General features: G+C 43.4%; 2 protein-coding genes across 3 annotated transcripts in view; one reads left to right on the top strand and one right to left on the bottom strand.

The window, feature by feature from the left end:
• Window positions 1-6,996, bottom strand: part of cdk6 (cyclin dependent kinase 6) — a 51,751-nt gene extending 44,755 nt beyond the window's left edge. Inside the window, exons 1-3 of the mRNA XM_080787026.1 lie at window positions 6,499-6,996; window positions 5,307-5,669; window positions 723-858 (exon numbers count right to left, since the gene is read on the bottom strand). Coding sequence (XP_080643152.1) covers window positions 723-858; window positions 5,307-5,530 — 360 coding nt within the window. The 5' untranslated portion in view covers window positions 5,531-5,669; window positions 6,499-6,996. The remainder of the gene's footprint in view (window positions 1-722; window positions 859-5,306; window positions 5,670-6,498) is intronic.
• hepacam2 (HEPACAM family member 2) overlaps window positions 5,600-23,825 on the top strand; it is a 43,883-nt gene continuing 25,657 nt past the window's right edge. Inside the window, exons 1-2 of one of the 2 annotated variants that reach the window (XM_080787023.1) lie at window positions 5,600-5,738; window positions 10,541-10,729. In XM_080787023.1, the coding sequence (XP_080643149.1) occupies window positions 10,570-10,729 (160 nt within the window). In that variant the 5' untranslated portion in view covers window positions 5,600-5,738; window positions 10,541-10,569. Of the gene's footprint in view, window positions 5,739-10,540; window positions 10,730-23,825 lie in introns of those variants that run through there. The other variant, XM_080787024.1, reaches the window with a different exon arrangement.

Below are 23,825 nucleotides of genomic sequence, written 5' to 3'. Positions count from 1 at the left end.
AAACTGTTGCAAAGAAGAAGCAAAGATTTTAGTTAAAACGTTCGCTGTGAAAGAATATATATTCAAAGATTTGCGCCACATTTTCACGATTCTTTAAATATAGCACTACGAGCTTGTAGATCCGCCATTTTTCCAATAGCTAAAGTATAACATAATGCTTAAAACACCAAAAGGGGTTCCCGTCCAGAATGGGTTAATTGATTGTAGAACAGCTTCCCTCCCAATAACGAGTTACGTTTTCATTGTTTATACGTTTTAAGACGTTTCTATCGGACAGAGTGGGATATGTGGCGCGTTTTGACGACGTCATCGGAAAAAACATCCGTCGCACTGGCATGCAAAGGGTCCTGGGAAATTGAGGCCCAATGCATTCCAATGGCGGCGGTGGCACGCAGCGGAACGTGTTCCTCCTCCGCTCTGTTGTCGTTTTTGATCACCACTTTGGATTCTTTTTCAACACTACGACGACAAAGGATCACACCATTTTAAAGCGGATTGTCATGAAAAGGAACCATGACGTCGGCACGGGCGTTCTTCAAAGGTTCGTGAAATCCAGGCTGTGAACGTGGCATTGCGTTTCCGCAGTCAAACTGTTCATTTAACACTTATCCACCAAATGTGGATAAAAAAACTCACCGTTGTTTACCAAGTAGGATAGAAAACCGGCTACTTGGATTGGGAACAGACGTTCAGGACGATCCATACATTAGTATTTTATTTACCTTGATGGTTTCGGGAGGTACCCCCGGGTCCGGAGCCTTCTCCAGATAGGTGGTCAGGTCCTGGTCCACATGCTCGAAGACCAGAGTGAGCTTGGTCTCGCGGTCCGTCCGAGACACGGTACACACATCGAACAACCTGGAGGAACCGGTGAGGAAAACAAGACGATTCAGAGACGCTGTACACACATCGAACAACCTGGAGACGGAGGAACCGGTGAGGAAAACAACACCATTCAATGCTTGACAGGAGTGACTTTGTAACAAGTGTTCATTTCATCGACTAATACTATGACGAAAAATGTTCGTCGACTACCTTTTGTCACTGACTAAAACTAATTGGAAACTAAATGAAAACTAAGCTACGATGACTAAAACAGACTAAAAGACTACATATATTGACAATTTCGTTAATAAATAAGTCGAGAAAATACTAAATCAACTGTAGATTTAGTCGACTAACATCTTATGATATTTAGGCAACTAAAACTAGACTAACACTAAAACATTCCAGGTGACTAAAATGTGACTAACACTAAATTACGACATGAATTAAGGCTTTTGAAAATAATGTATATATTTAATGTATAACTTGTATGTATATACACACATATTTTAGCACGTCCAAAAAGTACCAAATCAGAACGTAGCTCTTCCTATCTAAGAAAGTTTACTACTTTCCTTGCTGAGAATCTTATCTAATCTATTAGAGATTTTGAATCGGGTAGAAAAGGAATTTGTTGGTGGTGTCAAATAACTGTCCAGACCTGTTTTCTGACAGTTTGCCTTTGATGTTACTGGAGCCCTAGCTGTTCATTCAATAAAAGAGCTTTTACTTTGGTGACTGATTAAGATTTTCGGAACAACGAACAGGACCTTCTCGATAAAACCGTTTCTTTGGTAAATGCTTGGGAAGTTGGGACCGTTTGGGTTGTGTAGTAACCTTGACATGTACATATTGGAAAGATATATTAAATAGTTGCTTTGTAAACTGTGCCTGTGCTTCCATGCGATACAGGTCACTCCCAATGAATTGCTGCAGCCAATGACTTGAGGTATCTAGCTTTTATATGGCCGGCCGGACCATTTGCTGAATTTCACTCTCCTCTCTGTGTTAATGTTGTCCTGTCTCTGTCCATTGTACCTGTATCAAATAAAGGCTCCGAAAAGCACCCCAAAAAGTCAACTTCCGGTAGATTTTTACCTTTTGAAAACTACAAATCTGAATTCAAATGGAACAGGAAATTTGACACTTTTTTCTTACGCCGTGTTGAGTTTTGTAATGTTATAATTCTCTACTAAAGTGAGATTTTGCTTTAAATCTTGAAGGTCGTTTAAAATAGAGATGTTCATCTGATCAAGACGCTTAAGCCACAACATAACCATTTTTGCCAAATATATGGGCATAAAAGGGACACAGGTAGACAGATAGATAGAGAGATCTCCATTCACAGGTATGCACACAGACAGACAGATACTCTGGCAACACCCCTGTAGCTATGACTCGCACATATCGGTCGGATCGGAGGTGCGACCTCTTGTAGTAAAATGTTGAGCTGGGCGATATGGGCACAATACTGACGATAATAATAAAATGAAACTAAACACATTTTTCCGAAATTGTGAAAATAGCATGTCCTGCAGGTCTAAAATAGCAGGTTTGTTTAGGTTATATGCTATTATTTACTTTCATTTCATTTAAGTGTGCAATTCAACAAGTGATTCAAACAAAGACAAAACACCTCACATTATGATATCCAAAATTCCAGACGATATCTAAGGTCATATCATGATATAGACCGACATACTTATTTCCCCAGCCCTAAATGTTGTTATCCTCCATGGTGCTAACAGTGGACAAATTATGGCCCCAGGGCCCAGGCTGCTCTTGAAAAACTACTCGGCGCATGCGACACTCGTGGAGTGATTCAAGCACACCAAGAACCACACACACCAACATTTACGGTCGTGTTTCTCTAGGCAACAAACTACGGCCAAGAATCCAGATTATGTCGGCATGCAGCGCTGCCAAGGCAGGCTTTGGTGAAAAGCTGAGGGAGAGAAAAAAGCCATCCAGCAGGTCTTCTTCAAAGAGCTGAGGAGGACCACAAGTTACCAGCACCGCAACAACTCCTGATACTCTTATGGGGCAGGGGTGCCCAAAAGGTAGATCGTGATCTACCAGTAGATCACAAAGGCTGTGCAGGTAGATCACATGACATGGCCCTAAAAAAATATTAAAAAAGGAAAACCCTAAAGGCCACTTGAATTATGGTGACGTCATTGATTGAAAGACATCAAATAAGTCCTGTCAGCTCAAACACACAATGAAATACTTTGTTTTCAAGAGTGTTGCGCACAAACATTACATAAGTTATACAAAACAAAACAGTATTACAAAACCAATTACAATTTCCCCCCTCTATATCTCATTCTGAGTGTGTTTGTCTTATATGCAACGCCAGCACTGCTATTCAAAAGCCCCTTCAGGTACATTTTTTAACTATTTTCAGCAATGGGATATTTTTTTGGTGGGTAGATCTTGATTTGCTGGTCATTTCTTAAATAGCTCTCAAGTCAAAAAAAGTGCGGGCACCCCTGCTCTATGGCAACCCTTACTGGGGCCTATCCATCACTGATGCTATAGGGTAGCCATCTCTCGTCACGGAAACCAAGCAGGCAACCCAGTGTTGATTTCGGCGACTCATACTAACTAAGACAAAAACTGTTTGTCGACTACATTTTTTCACTGACAAAACTATGGGAACCAAATGAAAACTAAGCTACGATGACTAAAAATAGCCTATCTACAAGCTCACAACGTGTCGCGCTGCGACACATTGTGAGCTTGTAGATCGCCTATTTTCAGCAAGTGTAAAATCAGCCATCACGACGGCATCGAGGAGGCCCGCCAAATTCCATTTTAGTCGACTAAATCAACTGTAGTCGACAAACATCACATGACATTCAGTCGACTAAAACTAGACTATAACGCTAAAGCATTTCAGATGACTAAAATATGACAAAAAACGAAATTTAACTTTATTCAAAAGACTAAACTAAAAATCTAAATGTGCTGCCAAAATCAACAGTGCCTTCATGGCAACCCTTGCTGAGCCCCATCGGTCACTGATGTCTATAGGGTGTAGCATCTCTCGTCGCGGCAAACCAAGCATGCAATCTGGGATCCGGGGATGGAATTCCCTCAAAAGACATGACCGTGGTGTGCTCCAATGGCACAATGAGAGGTGACGAGGTCCGTTTCCTACACAAGGCTTTCATGGGCCCATGTCAAGATTGATGAAGGCTTTTTTTTTTGGGATCCCCTCAATAGTTAGCATTCATCTCGCAAAACCCATCATTATTCACGGAAGAAATACACCGCTTTTTGACGAGTGCAATGAATGATTTATCGATGTGGGGCATGGTCTTAAATCCCAAATAAACAGTGGAAACTAACTTTTTTTTGATGCATGCAGATGTGCAGTTGTATAACTCATCCCGAAAAGCGGCTAATCTACATAAACGGCTGTGAATCAAAGCCTGGAACAACACTGTTAAATCCCCCCCAGGAAGCATTTCCACTCCTCTCTCACCAACAAGCAACCGGAGCCAATACCTTGTAATCAGTGGGGTTGGAGATCCTGGAGGGGGGGGGGGGAAGCGTGCGAGAGGAGATCCTTTCTTTCAAGGTGTCATTAACGTATATGATGTCAGAGAATGAAACGCACGCTCCCCGCGAGGTGCCCGGGGGTTAAACGCCCCTCGCAGCCCGATTGTCGGGCTACAATGGGCGCTCTCAGCAGACACTCAACATATGGAATGAATAATGGGCATGGGCCCCATTACAAACATCCAGGGGTTGCCTGGAGTAACACAGAAGGCCCACAATGCACCCCGCCTGTAGCCTGGCCATGCGGCTCGGCTCGGCTGGAGAGAAACGTGGGCTCCTGCGGGGGGGCTTTATGATTTTGTACAATTTTAACTTTGAATGATAAAAAAGCAATTGCTTTCCCACTTAAGTTCACTTTAAATAGTGATTTTTGAAAGACATGGGGTGTATTCGAATAATTGGTTACTTAATAGAAATGGACTATCACAACCCATGCCGACCTAATTGTCTTCCCATGGGTACATTGTGAGAAGAAGCCATTAGTCTCCATTATTCATTGATTCATTGGGGAATTATTGTTAGAGCAGTTAGAGCTATTCAAGCCTTAAGTGTCCATTTAGAATTGCACCCAAGTCCCGCAGCTCTTTATGCGCTATAAAATAAAACAAATACCAAGGACTAATCTTGAGTGTAGTCTCACCACACACAAGACCTGACTAAACTCACCAACTCTGATTAAAGTAAAGTTAAGACAGGGTTGTCTTCTGAAGCAAAGATCTAAAAATAATAAAGAAAACATAAAACAAACACAACAATATCTATAGGGCAACATTTTGGCCAATATAAACTAAGGGAAGCAGAAACAATATGCACACATTTTACACACACTGTACACACCGTGTACACACACACACACACACACACACACACACACACACGTACACACACACACAGAGGGAGAGATCTGCTCTTACCTGACAACATTGGGGTGCTCAAATGCTTCCAGCTGCCTCAGTACCGCCACCTCGCGGATCGTGGAGAGAGGCATTCCTTCTTCCTCCGTTTGCACCCGAACTCTTTTTAGGGCTACGAAGCGTCCCCCGTTCTTCAGATCCCTCGCCTTGTACACCTTCCCGTAAGCGCCTTCGCCGATCTCGGCGACAGGCTCATACTGAGTACCAATAGCTTCTTTGTCCATTTTCTTTTTTTGCTGATTTGTTCCTCTCCTTCTCTTGCTGAAAAATATTGCGGGGAATCCCGGCGAGGAGACGTGTGACGACGAGCCACTAGTTTTCACAAAGACATCTTCACAGAAACGTCTTGGCACGTGTTATTGCCTAGATAACAGGGAGACAAAGATGGAAGAAGTCACCATCTCTGTAAATGTGGATTAAACAATAGTCCAGGTAGGCAATGAGACAGCTGTCATCATGTTTTATTCCGACTATCAACAACACAAGAGAGCCCATGCAGATGCGTCCAAGTTCCACTCCTCCTCCTATTACGCATATCAACTCATGTCCTCCTACCTCGAACACAGAATATATGTCAAATAAATACAAAATAGACTATATAATAGCCTACATTCTGTTATTTTGCGACCGGGTAGGCCTATCTTCGCGAATTCGTCAAACTTTACAATGTTATTTGAGATAATGATCCTATGTGGGCTATAATATAAAATTGAGTAGGCGAAATTGTGCAAAATAAACTAAAATAGAGAATTCCAAACTGCAGTAATTCAACCCAATGCCCTTAAATAAACAGTGAAACCGAAACGACCATACTATTTTCTCTAGCCCTCTTTATCATAGCTTGTGTTTGAGGCTAAAGCAAGTTTGTGGAGCACGTGGCTACTGATTGCATTGTCTAAACTTCCTATACCACCACAGTCCATTTAAACTAGTTTCTAACTCCAAACTAAACGCACACAATAATTGCAACGGGTAAAACTACGTTTTAGTGGGGTTATATAGGCGTTTCCTCGCCTTTAAATATTTTTTTCCAATTTATTTGTGCTTGCGTTCAAATAATAATAGAAAAATAAACATAGGCTATAGTTTACTGTCGGTTGTTATTTAATACGATAGTGTTTGGACACGTTATTTGTTCTTAACCTAGGTCACTATTTATCCCCATTTCAATTACAAAAGTTCCCCGTTTTACCTTGTTTTAGGTTGTCAACAAAAAGGTCGCGTGAATACAACGTCGACATGTCCTTTTTTTTAAACTGCCGTGGTTGGAGGAGTTCTCATCGCTGGCGTTTAGTATAGATGAATGGAGAAACGCTTTTCCTGCAGCGGCACACACACATCCCTCACTGTCCTGTCCTTATAGTGTCCTCACGGTGGGGCCACACAGGTAGCTGCAGCAGCTCCTCTTAACCTCCCATCCCTCCAAATAAAAAGACTACAACTCTCTCTGGCACAGAAAAACTAAAACAAGGGAGGAAGAGGAGGAGGTGGGGGGCGTATTCCACGCACAACCCCCCAAAAAAATCCCGTTTGCGCACTATAGCCTACTCAGCGCACTGTAACTTTTTCTTTTGCCGAGGTCACAGCAGCTAGCACAGGACAATGGTGGTAGACGCGTGATTATGCCCTCTTCTTCCCTTTCTTGATATGCTGCAACGTCTGTCTGTGTGTGTGTGTGTGCGTGCGTGTGTGCGCGCGTGTGTGTGTGTGTGAGCTCCTTCTCTCTCTCTCTCCCTGGCTGGCTTTCCCACGCTGGTTGAATGTGGCCTGACCCCCTTCAGAGAGGTTTGACACAGAGCAGGGACATTTCCGCATTCCTCCCCGACTACAAAGGCAAACCGCTTTCTTTTGCTTTCCCTCCTCTGCTCTGCTGCCTCCTCCTTGGTTTCTTTACCATTCATAGTCCCCCTAGTCGTTTTTTTTTGTCTCTGTGTCAAAACTGTGGAGCACCGCATGGGGGAGAGGAGAGGGTCCGAACAGGGCGGCAGTGAAGTTTATTGGATAGCCCGTACACTATCTCTCTCCTCCATTCCGTTCACTTAACAATGCGCCAGCGGGGAAGCAATGTGACAAACTCCCCTAGTAGATGGACCATAAGGTCAGGTTCAAGGCCCGTTGCCTGATTTATGTCCGTATAGCAGTGGTTTTCATTTTTTCAACCTTTTTCATATCAAGGCCCATTACTTTTTTTCATCATGTCAGCCACCATTTGATGACATTTAGACTTAATGACCCTTTTTTATTGTTGGATATAGGATTTTGTCCACAATTCCTTTCTCTAATTATGTAGACGTCTTGTAAGTATAGGCCTAATACAGATGCTTAACAATGATTTAACTCTTGAGAGCGTAAAATGAAATGAATTGATTTTACACTCTCAAAAGTTAGTTAGTCCATTTGGTTACCAACTCTCCATCGTTTAGCTGGGGACCACCTGGAACCCCCTCAAGGACCACTGGTGGACGGGGACTGACCACTGGTTGAAAACCACTGCAAGTATCGCTTCTCGGGTGGTCGTTTTCAATGCACTTTGCACACGTGAAACCCCCCACTGAGCATTGCAGACTGGATGCTATAGTCCTACCATGTGACCAAACGCCCCCCCCCCCCCCCCCAAAAAAAAAACCACCCACAGGTTACACATCTTGTAGGTTAAATGACAAGATGTATGTATGTACGCTTGGCTTATATATGCACACAAACAAATCCCACAAACAAGAAAATTAACCGTTTTTGAAAAATTGCAGTAGACATGATTATTATTATTTTTGAAAGTTGAAAATGCAATATATAATTGAAACGTGAAACAATATTGTTTCATTAACACATCAAAATATGATGGTGTGAATAAACTATGAATTATGATGGGGGGAGGTCATTCCACCCTTCTATAGACACAGAAATGTTTAATCAATACAACATTTAATCAGTAGGCTATCATGCAATAAGTTTCGCAAGGGACACATTTCAAAATGGTGGCCTGCATTAGGCTACTATGAAACAGCTATGCATGCCAACAGCTTCATGTTTACACATGTCCTACAAGTTTTTAATTCTATGCTCTTTATTTTTGTCATACATAAATCTAGCCTAGCCTATACTATCTATTTAAAAAAATAGTTGCATACCTGCAGAAATGTTCCATAAAAATGTCATTATCAATATAATATTTTACAAGTTGTTTTTTTCCATTTGGCTGCGGACACGGTGAAGACATGACGAGACTTCATGTTTTTTTTTCACCCAGTGTCAATTATGTAATGTAATGCTGGGCTACTGCGCTACACTTCCTCTGCCAACCTGGGGGGGGGGCAGCAGACTGACCTCATGCTTCCTTCTATGCATGAGGAGTCCAAGCTGCTTCTTTTCACCTGACAGGGGAGAGACTTCATGTCTGATTAGCTCAATGATTAGCTCAGTTACAGCCGTGGAAACAAGCGCCATTATCATAACTTAATCTGAAGGCTTGTTTCGAAGAGGCACACAAGATCAGAAGAATGACATTCCCCCGATGTTGTGATTTACATAAAGATTTGCCTTGCATGCTGCTTGTAGAATATGCCGATTTCCATTGAAACAGTGAAGCTAGGGATGATAATGACATGGTAGTAGGCTATGCGTGGCAGTCTCGCCTGGGCCCAGCCCTATATGGACTAACCCAAAACTTAAAACATTTGCATCACAAAGCGCACAATGCAGACAATGTATCCCCAACCAATTACTGTAAATGTGGGCATTTACATTTTCCCATCATCATTGTTCATGTGAAATGAGCACTGAGAGCCATTGCCCAGGCCCCAGATTGAATACATTAGCATGCATACTCCTTATATGGATACCAATTTCAATCAAAATCGGCAGGGTTAATTTAACTAGTGTAAAAATGGGACCCAAATGGTGTTTGGGATTTACTGTGTATGCTGTTGTGTGCAGAGAGAGAGAGAGAGAGAGAGAGTGGCCAGGGCACACTCGTAAACAGATTCTGAAACAACTCATGACCTGCCAAAGCCTTAATTAGTCGACTTTATATGACTTTTGATCATGAACAAAATCCATTAGATTGACCTGATCGAACTGCTGATATATGTCGCATCAGCGTCATTTGCTTGCTTCAGCAAATCGTACTTAATTTGAAAAAGATGAGCAGTTGCATTAAATACCTCTGATCTGATTCAATGCGCCATTCCTCTAGTTTCAAGTAATTTGTGTGTTTTACTAGTACTTAGTGATGCATTGGAATTGTATTGGGTGAAGCTTTCATTTAGGTTACTTTAAAGATGGAGTGCTGTGATTTTGTGCCCCCTAAAACATGATCATCAGGTGACTTGGAGAAAGATACATTTTTTAAGTGAACAGAAAGTGTTAAAATGTTTTTTTATGTGGCCACATGCACCCATCAGTTCATTAAGTATGCCTGGTTTGCCTGGTGGGTGGTGATGGGTGGTGATTTGCCTGGGCAGCATTCCTTTTCGGGTTTATGATCCGGCGGTCGGGAGCAAATGATATCGTTACATCATGTTGTAGTCATTGTTTTGTAGTCATCAGGCCGGAGCCAGCAATCTGGAACGTCCTTTCCATCAAACCGATTTTTCAAAATAAATTCAGCAGGCTACGAGAGAAGGAGTCACACTTTTATTGTTATTCTTCCGGTTTGAGGGAATCTCCTCATTAGATATCCTCACTGGTCAGCAAAAATACTTTGAAGACCCTAACAGGAGTCCTTATACATGGTTTCTTCGACTATGCATGCACCTCATGGTACCACAGCACCTCAAAGGCACTAAAAACAAAGCACCCGCTGGCCAGGCGCATGCCACATATACTGTAGGCTTTGGCCTGACTGCGTGTCGCGTGTGCGAGTCCCGTTCATGACGACCTTTGCTGCATGTCTCTCCCCTTCTCTCTCCCTCTCTCCTGTCAGTCTTCTTAATACAATGTTCAATCAATCAATGGATCAATCAATCAGCTTTGACTCTGTTGCACTGCACTTGGACTAGTAGGATATATTGATGAGAGATGTGCAGTACACATAATATTCACTCATATTTATTGTTGATAGTACTGTACTTTTGTATAGTCCCTTTATTCAATAAAGAGACTATATACAAAAGTATTTGTGTTCACCAATAAAGTTTATTGATGCTAAGACTTACACTATTTTATTGCATTTAATTTGATTACTATTTTAATGGTTCTTGACTCTTACTCATACCAGTTCCTGTGTTCCCCCTCAGGGTTCAATAAATGTTTATCTGATGGTGTGATGCGAGGGTTTGGACAACAACAGGACTCCTGGATTGCCGCCCTACTTCCTATTGACCATCAGGGTCCGCGGGGCTCTGCAGTGTTGCTGGCTATGCTGTCACGCCCAACTTCCCCGATAAAAGGAAGGGACCGCACACTCCAGAGACGCTCAGGACAAGGTTAGATTTGCCTCATTGTTTTATTGCACGACGCGTTTGAAACTTTTTTTTTGGGTCACTTAATTATTTATACATTTTTGAACAATAGCAAAAGAAAGAAAAACACATACAGTACAAACAAAAATTAAATCGACATTGCGTTTCAATCGTTTGAAACTTTTTGAAATGACCACAACTTGCTAAACTTTCAAACGGTTCGGTTTGTTGTAAACATCAGGGACGTCGGCATACGTATATATGCTTTCATATGACGTTCATATGAAAGATAACATTAAGCAGACAAGCATCCTGAATCATAGCCACGTCGATAACGTCTGCAATAAACCAAACCGTTTGTAAATCCGTCAAAATTTGAGTTATGAGTTATTTTAGTTTGAGCTATACCCACAGAATGTAGGACTGTAGCAAGATGAACGACGCCAGAGACTCCGCCTTGCGCCATCTAGCCTTTATTATATATGTCTGTGGTCACGCCGCTGTGTGTATTCACACAAGTGATGCACCCCGTTACCCTCCTACTGCAGCTGTGCGTTGGCTTGGCTCCCACTGCATTAGTGGACTTGTGATGATCAGTTCTAACTAAGTGCCTGACGGTAACAGTGCCTATAGTCAGCCTTGTCTTTTTGATCTTGTCCATGGCCCGGGTATAGAGGTCCACGTTTCTGATATGGTCCTCCCATGTTAAATAAATCAAGTGCCATTCATGGCATTCTTGTGTAAACGCCATCCAGGGCCTTTTTCTGGTCTACTGTGAGCGTCCGTGTCTCGTCCTGAGTCTACTTTAGCCACACACACACACACACACACACAGCCGTCGCTTGTAGTCATCTCCCATATCAGATTTCCACACTTCTCATCCCGTACCTACCAGGCAAATTCAGATACTGTTCCTTCAAGGCAGTCCACGCATGCACAGAGATATGTAGCCACCACCAAGGGGTCTAATGAAGTACTGTCACCTCATAAACACAGGAAAAACTGGAAAAAATGTATCTTTTATATCGATCCTAAGTTAACACAGAGGAAATGAAAGAGGAGCGTCATGGAGGCATACGGGTCGTTGAGCACACAGTGACATGGGATCGTCACTGCGACAGTGAGGCGGTTGCAGTTTATTTTTTCTCATCTTATCTCAGTTTAATTTAAATTTAAGACTTCTATTCAGTGGATTCTATTCAATGCTCTTTCAGGATTAGTTTATTAACTTCCCCAAGCAGCTTGTGGTAAAATATCTCAAATGTATTTTATTGCTGCAAAGTGCATTTCTCATTTATACAGCAAGTTGACCTTGATGAACAAACAGCACAGGTGACTGCAGCCTCGCTGTGTCTAGCTGCAAGCCAGTCAACATCAAAGCATGTTTTGCGGTTACCCAACAAATGAAGCTTTAAATGCTTTCACATGACAGTTGAGAAACACAGCGCAAGTTACAGCGAAGCTTAATACCTCAACTGGAATGTCAGTATTCCCTGGAGGACTCAAGCCAGGTTTCCATACTGTACAGGTTAATTTGAGTTAAATGATCAGTGTGTGTTTATCGGCGTGCACCTGAATGCTGCTTGACAGAGATATTAAACGTGATTTGTCGGTTTTGACAAAGCGTGTATTGCCACTTTCCTGAGTGTTGTCAGACATTGCAGAGAGATAGTCTAGAAAGTTTCTTAATGGGGAAGTTAAATGAGAAATTGTGACAGGCTCAATGGGAGGAAGGACAACAGCCACTGTTCTTAGATAACAAAGTTCTTTGACACAACTATAACTACATCATTTATCCTACAGAAGAATCTTATTCAGTACAATTTGTGAATGTCAATGATAATAATTTTGGAGCAATTATATATATATATATATATTGCTCCAAAATTAGTATCATTGACATTCACAAATTCACAATCTGGGAACGACCATATAGACAATAAACTCACCTTTCAGACCAATGCAGATAACATCTACAAAAAGGCAAGGCAGCGGCTTTATCTTCTCAGGAAACTGAGAAGTTTTAATGCCAGTAAACACACCCTGGCCATGGTCTATAGATCACTCACTGAGAGTGTTCTCACTTTTAACATCGTGTCCTGGTTTGAAAAACAAGCTCACCCAGGTAGTCAACCAGGCAAGTAAGATCATTGGAGACAAACAATTGCAACTTCAGGACATATACAACCGCTCCATAACCAAAAAAGCAATTCAGATTTACAATGATTCTACCCATCCTCTTCACTCTGAATTTGACTTGTTGCCATTGGGCAGGAGACTTAGGGCAAAATTAGCTAAATAGAAGGGTTACAAAACTTTGTTTGTGCCAACTGCGGTGGACATTTTAAATAAAAAGAATCACACCCGTGTGAACTGAGTGGTGCAACTCCCCTCTCTCCCCCCTCCTCTCTCTCTCTCTCTCTCTCTCTCTCTCTTTATTGTTGTAACTGACTGCCGGTGTGCCAAAGACGAATTTCCATTTTATGTTAATTTAATGGACAATAAAGTTTTCTTTATCTTTATATATATATATATATATATATATATATATATATATATATATATATATATATATATATATATATATATATACCTGTATATACATATAGATATATATGTATATATACACCACACACATATATAATTTGGATTAACCTTTGTCGTTTTTTGTGAAGACGATTGTTTTTCGGATTTCACAGCATCCTCACCCATGTTCCATATGCTCTAACCAGGTGAGCCACTGGGAGGCCCCACTGTTGACTCCTTTTCATTGCACCAAACCACAAACCACCCCTGGACACATAAATACTTCTACTATTACTAAACTATATACTAAACTACTAGTTGGAACGTTCACAAAACAAAAAACATTTACACAGCTCTTATCATGTGTCGATAATGAACTGCCTGTGCCCCCCAACAGTTCATAATGGAACTCGCCATTTGGCACCTGCTCTTGGACTGCAACAAACATATTTCTGTGATTGATGTGATTTCTGTGATTTGAAATGATTGAAACTTTGTGTCAGTGGTGCAGTTTAGGGCAGCAAGCCAGTCAGGCATTGTGCACCATGTCTAGACGCTGTTCACAGTAAAGTACTTCATACATTGTGAAGAACATGCACAGCAAGGTGCTCCTGAAGATAAAGGCTGGAGAAAAATGCAAAATCATTATAAACAGTTGACCTCAAAACTGTCGCGTTCGATTCAACCACACTTAACTTGGCAGGTGTCAAACAACTCTGCTGTCCGCTGTGTGTGTGTGTGTGTGTGTGTGTGTGTGTGTGTGTGTGTGTGTGTGTGTGTGCGTGTGCGTGTGAGTGTGAGTGTGACTGTAAAGTGTCTCCCCATTACCTCCCGATGGCACACATTTCCCCCAGGTTATTAACAGGAAATACGTGTAACTTAACATTGTGGGAGAGAGCGAGGCTGCGTGCGTGCGTGTGTGCGTGTGTGCGTGCGTGCGTGCGTGAGTGCGTGCGGCAGCTGCTGATCAGCCTCGCCAGGGGAGAATGATCTCCCTCCCATGGGAGAAAAGAGAGGCCAAGTAGGGATTGATGGCTCCTAGTTACTCCCAGATTTCCTTACACCTAAGTTAGGTGACCTAACCACACATTGAACCAAACCTATACACACACTATACACGCTACACGTGTGCACAGTTGCACACACGCATACACACACTCACTGACGCACATGTGCATCCTTGTGCACGCATAGACGCACACGCACACACACACACACACACACACACACACACACACACACACACACACACACACACACACAGACAGCGGATAGCAGAGTTGTTTGACACCTGCCAAGTTAAGTGTGGTTGAATCGATGTTAAACATCTTCATGCATTACAAGAAGTCTACACATTTAGAGGAAGTAAAATAATTGTAATTTTTTGCCAAACTTTGCCTGTTATCTACCTAATGGTACCAACACTATACAGCATGGAATTGTGGACACAAAGTCTTATCCAATGATAACAAAATGTTATTTGGTTTGTTTTTGTCTGAGAGGCTAAATCTCATCAAACGGTGGTTCCGGGGATCACATGCCGAACCGAATAATGGACCTTGAGTCAGAAAAGGGTTGAAAACTACTGCAGTGGTTCCCAAAGTGGGGTCCGGGGACCCCCAGGGGTCCTTGAGGGAGTTCCAGGGGGTCCCCAGCTAAACTATAGTTTGGAACCAAACTGTGACTCAGAGAGTGTACAAATAGGGTCCACTTGGTTCCATTTCTCAGAGTTAAATTAACATTGATTTTACAATATTAATTGGGGTCCCAGAGGTTGAAATGCTGTTAAATGAGGGTCCGTAAACTAATGCATGTCAAACTGGGGGGTGCTTGAAATTAAAATGGTTGAGAATCACTGCTAGAGCCGTAAAAGTCTTCTCTTATGGGGGTCCTTGGCATATGTTTTCAAATGGGGGTCCGCGGGCTAATTATAGTGTCAATTTGAGGGTCCTTGACATGGAAAAGCGTTGGGAACCACTGCTCTACAGTGTTCCACCGTGAGCCATATCGGTGACGAGAATCAATCAGTGACGGGACAAACAGCTGTCATACCTAGTGAGGAATCTGATAGGATGTGTGATATTCAATTCCTTTTTTTGTGTCCTTTGAACTCATTGTCAGCATTTTGCAAACGCCGCTGAGTTTCATTGTGAATAGAATCGTTTTCCACCCGTCACTGATTGGAGGTGTTTTCCACCTGGACATTATTGAGTGGTGTGACAGTACAGTACAGTGACAGTACAGTATAGGGACCCCCTGGGGACCCCCACATGGTAACTCTGTCATTTCTCAACCGTTTCGGACGCGGGGTAGCTCGCCGGAACCGGGCCAGCACCCTGGCCGTGTTCCTGTGGGTCTGGAAGTTTCCGGGGAGACCCCACACACGGAATTGCACCACTCACTTCACACGGGTGTGATTTTTTTTTTATACAGGGTGACTAACTATAAGGAGTCATGTGATACCATTCCTTGCTCAATGGCAGTTTGACAGCTGTAGTGGTGAGGTTTGAATCTGGGACCTTTGTCCATACTAACTCTGACCGCAACACGCATTTTGAGGAAAATCTGTGACTTATTTATTTGCCAAGAATGTTTACACAAACATAATTGGACCTGCGTGTTTGAGATAATGTGGTGAGATCTGTGAGTTTGGGACTGTAGAAGTGTTTGGAAGAAAATGTAAAGCAGGCTATTATACAGTATTATAGAGGCACCATGAGGATGGTTTGAATCGTGCGCAGCCACACGCACGCACGCACATATACGCGCGAGCGCACACACACATTCCATTTTGGCTGGACAATAATATTACCAGAAACAGAAATAGATAGCCCTGAATGACCATAACAGGACTGGAGTGTTCAAATGGAACCAAGTGGACCCTTACGGGTCCACTTGGTTCCATTTGAACACTCTCAGAGTTAAGGGGGTCTTTGCAACTAGACTACTTGTGGACTCCTAATGTGCCATGGTTTCATAGTCAACTATTAAAAGTGCCCCTCGGGGCACAGGTCTCCACCAGGGCAGGTCAGGTTGTGGCCTCCTGGTGGCGCTATAATAGGCCAATGTGAAGAGGGTGCCATTTCTTCTTACGCCTTTGATGCCAATTGGATAATTTGAGGCATTTTGTTCCAAAAATGTGTTTAAATGTGATTTTTGGACAAAATAACAAAAAAAATGTTTTACAAAAATCTGCCTCCTGGTGGCGCTATAAAAGGCAGATGTGGAAAAATGCAGGTCAAAGGTTTGTCCTTGGCCTCTAGGGAGTGTGCATGCAACGTTTCACGCAGATTGGTGCAGTTTTAGGTAGAAATGGTTAAAAGCTGCCTCATGGAGGGCAGGGGTTCATCGTTGGCATCTAGGGAGTGTGCAAAGTTTGGCATCGACCGGGTTTAACGGTGCCGGAGATTAGCTTTTAACCGTCGGACACACACACACACACACACACACACACACACACACACACACACACACACACACATACACACACACACACAGACACAGACGGAGGGCAAAACATACTCTCTCCCCATGCCTTCGGCCTGGTGGAGACAGAACCTGGAGACTTGACATTCAGTAAGTGGGTGTAAGTAATAAGTGGTGTGTAAAACAGAAAATGTAAAATATGCCACGCACAAGGCCTGAATGACCCTGAATGACCATAACAGGTCTGTAACTCTGAGGCCTCTTTTAGACGGCGACCATCTCCATATAACACGTCAAAGTCCCGTTGCGTTCTCATTTTTTTGGACCATTTACATGAGAACGCACACTTGAATGAAAACGCTACAAAGTGCATGCATATACATGCCAGGTCGCTAGGTGGCGCGTGTCCTTGTGGGGTCCGTGTGACGCAGCGCATATATAAACCATAGACATAAGTCACGCATGCGTATACTTCCGTTCTTCTTCTACACAGAAAGTAAACAAACGTCGCGTCCTCATCACTAGCATGGTTGTTGTTGTTCGTTTCCCCTAGCAACTGACGCATGCCTATGACACCATGTAAAAACGTAGGACACGGGTGAGCCGACCAGAGCTGACGTAAGCCATGATGTCACAATTTTTGCGTATCCACCGTTTTGCCTGTTTATATGGAGACCATAGGAAACGGCGTTCTAAAAGATTTCCACTCTGGGAGGTGGTTTCACTTCGTTGCGTTTTCACCTCCTGTGAACACGGTTCTCGTCTAAATGACAGCAGCAAACGATACTTTATTTTGCCGTTTTTTATGAACACCATCCTCGTGTAAAAAGCACCTGAGAGTGTTCCAATGGAACCAAACCAAACTTGAACACTCTCAGAGTTAAGGGGGTCTTTTGCAAATAAAACAATTGAGAACTACTAGTACTAGTTGGACTTCTAATGTGCCATATAGTGTCATATAGTAAATAATTGCCGTACATTTTCTGAAGAAAACCTGGAGACTTGACATTCAGTAAGTGGGTGTTATATGATCAATAAGAACATTACAATGGTGTGTAAAACTAAATCAAACTTTTGCCCACGGATACATGTGTCCGTGTATGGACACGTTGGTGACCACTGGTTGGGTTGGGTGACAATTCAGGCCTGCTTTCTCTCATTGGCTGTATTTCCACCCTTCTTCTTTCTCTCATTGGCTGTATTTCCACCCTTCTTCTTTCTCTCATTGGCTGTATTTCCACCCTACCTTCTTTCTCTCATTGGCTGTAATTCCACCCTTGTTATTTCTTGTCAGGCCAGAGTGAAGTCCAGACTATACAGAGAAGTAAAGTGTTGATTTCATCGACTAAAACTATCTTCGTCGACACACACATCTTTTTTTTTCACTGACGAAACTATGATGACTAAAATTAAGACTAAATATATTGACAATTTCGTCAACAAATAAAGCTCACAACGTGAGCTAGTGTAAAATGTAAAATCAGTCATTATACGACGGCATCAAGGCCTGACAAAATAAATTGTACTCGACTAAATTAACTGTAGATTTAGTCTAAAATCTTGTGATATTTAGTGGACTAAAACACTAAAACATTCCAGGTGACTAAAACATGACTATAAGACTAAATGAAGTTTTAGACTATGACTAAACTAAAATAGAAATTTGCTGCCAAAAACAACACTGCCCTTCTCTTCTCTTCTCTCGTCTCTCTTCTCCTCCCCCCCCCCCCCCCCCAGACACAAGCCTCTTTCTGTTGCGCCGTCGTCCTGGCAACCAAAGCCACTAACTTGAGGAGGGGACATAAAACCCGCTCTTTTCGGGGACACTGGAACACCTGCCACCACCACCGATGATAGCCCTAGCTGGGACACAAGAGGCAGACACGTGCAGGCGCCCTGGCACATACAAATTCATGTGGTCAAGCCATACAGGCAATCACAAGTGCACACGCGCACGCACGCACGCACACGCGCACCACACAGCTCGCATGCACAGATGTGTGTAACGCACGTGCCCTGCATGCTCGCACGTGTGCACGTATAAGACACGCGTGCGTGCATACAAAAACCACAAACAAGAGGATCAGTGTTACATTTTAAGTGACACCCTTATAGCTACCATCTGCTCCCCTTTTAGAAACTCATTCATCTTCAGATAACATCTTTGGGGTTTTCTCTTTTACTGGCTCTTTTTAACCAGATCACAATCAAAGGAAAGAACTCTATGCTAATGATCAATCCTTTGTTTGTGGAAGTAAGTTCTAAGGCTTTCACAGGCTAAAGTACAAAATGATAAATGAGCGTAACTTCTCAACATTAGCATTCTCTAGTGTGTGTGTGTGCGTGCGTGTGTCTCTGTGTGTGTGCGTTTGTGCGCGTGTGTGTGCGCTCGTGCATGTGTGCGTGCAACATCTGAAGGTTTGAAGGAGTGTTGTGTTTACCTGCTCTCCCGGTTGACACACTCTACTCCATGCCCTATCAGCTGGAAGTATCAGCAGAAAATATTGTATTAATCAGTGCAGTTAACCGCATGCACCTGCTTATAAGAGCCACACCCTGAGTGCACAGGAAAGGGTCCTGTACTGTTTCAAACCTTCTAATTGGTTCGGTATAGAGCTGCACAATTAATTAAAAAAATCACACCCGTGTGAAGTGAGTGGTGCAATTCCGTGTTGGGGTCCCCGGAAGTTCCAGTCCCACAAGAAAGCGTGTCCGAAACGGTTGAGAAATGACAGAGTTACCGTGTGGGGGTCCCCGGGGGTTCCCCCTGGGGTCCCCGGAACATCCAGACCCCCGGCCCAGTTCTGTCGAGCCGCCCCGCGTCCGAAACGGTTGAGAAATGACAGCGTTACTGTGTGGGGGTCCACAGGGGGTCACTCTACTGTACTGTCACTGTACTGTACTGTAACACCCCAAATCATCATATATACTGTGTGAGTGTGAGTGTGAGTGTGTGTGTGTGTGTGTGTGTGTGTGTGTCTGTGTGTGTGTGTGTGTGTGTTTTGGTCGTGAAAACCAACCAAAAGCTATATTTTCCGTGCTCGGACAGACCCAGCCAGCCAGGGACGGACACAGCCAGCCAGAGACACACATAGCTGTCTATAGGAGTGGTTGCACCACTCAAAAAAAACACCGAGATCTAGATTCAGCGATACAATCTGAATCTGACAGAAAAATCTGTCGTCTCCTCAAAGCGACAGCCCCTTTAAAGGACCAACAAGTGTCAGCGTGGGGTCAGCCGTCCAGCCAGGACCACCCTTGCCTCCCCCCCCTCCGGCCTCCCCAGGCGGAATGTTTCGGAGAGCCGGGGCTGTGGCTGATGGACCTCTGGTGCCATGGCTGCTGTTCATTAAGAGTATTAATGATTAACTGAGAGTGCTATTGTCCCCGCGTTGGGCCCAGCTGTCCCTCCTATACCAAACGTTGATCCACTCCAATGCCTCTGGGCCGCTCAGACCGGCTTCATTCATGTGCTAAAGTGACAGCTGCTTCTCACATTCCTCACCGAAAATTATAACCGCAGACAGTGGAAAAACAAGCAGTCGTGGCAAATGAATAACATTGGGACTTGGGATAAAGCTTTATTTGTATACAGTAGCACCTTTTAAGAACCAGTCACAAAGTGCTTTAACAGAGAAACATATATAACGACATAGCAAGGAGGCACACAATAGAATGAAATGCATTGTCAATAATGCACAAACAAATCACAACAGCAACAGAAGAAATCAATAAAAAAAATCACAAATCACATGGGGTTGAATGCAGCTTTGTATAAATGCGTCTTGAGGAGTGATTTAAAACGGGGCACAGACTCGGCAAGCCTGATCTCTAGGCCGGGGCAGGGCATTCCAGAGAGACACGGTGCACGGATAGCGAATGCCCGACAGTCGCCTATATACAGTTTATTTGCAGCCTGATTTTATTGACAGAAGGGCCGTGCCGGATGATCGTATAGCTCACGGGCTGGCTCGTAGGGGTCGAGTATAGGTCAGAACTGTAAGCTGTTTTCAAATTGATTCAGTATGAGACAGGCAGCCAATGTATAGGTTGGCCAGGATATAGGGTGATGTGATCACATTTTCTGGAGCCTGTTAGGAGTCTGAATGAGTTGTAACCGGTTGATGGATTGTTTTTGAGAGGCAGGAGTAGAGGGAATTACAGTAGTCTACACGAGAGTAAATGAAAGCGTGGATAACTTTAGTGAGGTTCAAGGTTCAAGTTTATTTAGTGTCCCCCGAAGGGCAAATTGGGGTCTACTTTGCTGGTCGCTGCGTGCGCAAGCGCCCCCTCTGACAGGATGATGCATACACATCCCACTTGTCCCATGGTCGGTGGCGGGAGAGAAAGGGTTTGATTTGTGCTATGTTTCTAAGGTGAGAAAATGAAGACTGGACAACTTTTGTTGTCCAGGGAGAGGTCGGAGTCCAGAAAGACACTGCAGATTTGATATTGGGACGTAGGGGGGGCGAGGCTCATTTCGAGACGTGCTCTGTCAGATGGTGGGCCAAATATTAATACTTTTGATTCGTTTTAGTTGGAGGACGTTTATTGTCATCCAAGCCTTACTGTCGGCTATAGGCGTGAGTGCAGTATGGCTATGCTGGAGGTGTCGTGAGGATTGAATGGGGAGATAAAGCTGGGTATCATCGGCGCGTAACAGTGAAAATTGAGGTTGTGTTTCCGTATGATGTCGCCAAGTGGGAGCATGTACAGGGAGAACAGGATATGGCCAAGAACAGAGCCCTGAGGGACACCACAGTGTATAACGGGGCTTTGGATGAGATGGACTGCACCAATGACGCGACACGAGACGAGTATCACGCTAAAGGTTCACAAAGTTTATTACACAAACAGGAACATATACAGTGCTGGATCACAATGACGTGACAATAAGATATGAGTCAAAATAACGTGCCTATACTGCCAGCAAGGCTGACCTTGCTGGTGCTGAGATGTCTCTCGTATAGCCTAACTATAAAGTATGCTATATACAGTTCAGGCAGTACACAATACCAAGTGCACTGTATCTCAAGTTCAAGTACATAGACTAAGATGTATACTGTGCACATGGACTAATTATAACACCCACCACATATTTCTCGAGGCGGTTGAGAGAGCGAGGTGTTACATGATCGATGGTGTCAAATGGATTGGCGATTAAAGGGTGGATTAGCTCCATGCCTTTGTCTTGATGGATAGTGAAACGGAAGCCAGGAGGATGCGCGGATGCAGCTTAATATTCGCTGTGCTGGCGATTTGTAATGAACCACTTGTACCCTATAGTGTCACCCATTCAGCAAAGAAATTGCTATTTTCAGGCTGAGATATTTGGGGAGGGGGGGGGGGGGGGGGGGGGGAAGGTAGTCGACGAACATTCTTTGTCATAGTATTAGTCGACGACATCAACACTGACCCAGACGCTATATAAATGCACCATTTACCATTTATGTGGTCCCCGTCCCCCCCCATTGCCTGGGCGATCGGAGGAAGTGATCCATATGCTTCTGCTTTTGATATCCCCCCCCCTCCTGATCCATCACCACACTTATAAGTACACTAATACTGTAGGTATACTGTATTCATGGCAACTATAACCAATGTTATGGCTTATTGTGACATGTACAATATACGGTTGCCATGCAGATCCGACATAATCATCATCAGCCCGCCGTCACGTGATTTAAAATGTATCTGGTGAAGCCATCTTAAAAAAATGAAAGTTGATCACACGTCAACAAATCACCCATTGTTTTATAGCGTCAATAAATGGTGTTTTATTGTAGCCTGTATCTGTGGCACAGAAATAAAGCAGCGGTTTATCTCTTTCTGTGGGGAAAGGACTTTGATTGATCCTTGAAAGGAGCCGCTCCGTCTTTCATGGGAACCGACATTTCCGCCCGTTGTCGAGGACTGAACTGTGCCTCATAAGTGTCCAGAGAAGAGGAGATAAGTATGTGGGCATCATCGTAACATATTCCTATATCTTAGATCTACAGTATCTGCAGAGGTGTTAATAATCGCTATGCCTCCTGCAGTTTTGTAACGCACAAACATGGGTCATATACTGTCTTATCAAATGGACCGGCTTTGTCTGCATGCAATGTTGTGCTTATATACTTTGATGAGTGATCTATATTCATTTCATATTGATATTCATTTATTAAGGCATTACATTTTCCGATGTGTGTGGGGAAAAATATTGAGGTTATGTTTTTATCTCAGACTGAAACCCACGAGACTTAGACTAGAGTTACCTTCATACAGAGTTTTAAGTCTTGAAGCATATCGTTTTTTTAGAAAGGAAATGTATTTTCCCCTGGCCTTGGATGACGAGGCAATGCCCCATATAGGCCGTTTCCACCATTTTGACAAAAGGAAATGGTGTCTAGAGTCGTCATACCTGTCATACTTAAAGAGTGAAAACTCCGATTTTTAGTAGTGTTAGTTTAGTCATTTTAGCAGTGTTAGTTTAGTCATTTTAGCAGTGTTAGTTTAGTCATTTTAGCAGTGTTACCAATGACCATCTTGAATGCATAGCTTGGGAAACCACCTTCACCGTGCCATGGGAGAATTCATGGCTACGGTGCGTGTGTGTGTGTGTGTGTGTGTGTGTGTGTGTGTGTGTGTGTGCAAGCATGCGTGCGTGCGTACACCATGACGTCATTGGTGGGAGAATTTGGGTCTCACTCCCTGCATGGCTTTCCAAACAACACTGTGTGTGTGCGTGCGCATGCGTGCGTGCACGGGGCGTGCGTGCGTGCACAGGGCGTACGTGCAAGCGATATAGAAGTGTGAGGCCGTTCACAATTTTTGTTTTTGTTTGTTGGCGTGTTTTTAGAAGTGTGTGTGTGTGTGGGTTGGCTTTTTAACTCTGTAGTGTGTACTGTGTAGTGTGTGCATGATGTGACTGAGTGTATTATAGTATAGCTCACTTCATACTGTTAACTTACAGAACTTTTTGATTGGTGCAACCACTCCCTTACGGAGCTATGTGTGTGCCTGTGGGTGGCTGGGTCTGAGCACGAAAACAGCATGGTTGTGTTTCACCACCTGTGCGCAACCTAATACACACACAAACGCACATATTGCCATACAGTGACAGTACAGTACAGTACAGTACAGTACAGTACAGTACAGTACAGTACAGTACAGTACAGTACAGTAC

Source organism: Protomyctophum bolini, assembly GCF_963924005.1.
Source record: "Protomyctophum bolini genome assembly, chromosome: 17".
Taxonomy (NCBI): domain Eukaryota; kingdom Metazoa; phylum Chordata; class Actinopteri; order Myctophiformes; family Myctophidae; genus Protomyctophum; species Protomyctophum bolini.
Note: the sequence above shows the minus strand (reverse complement) of the source record. Positions and strands in the feature narration are given on the sequence as shown.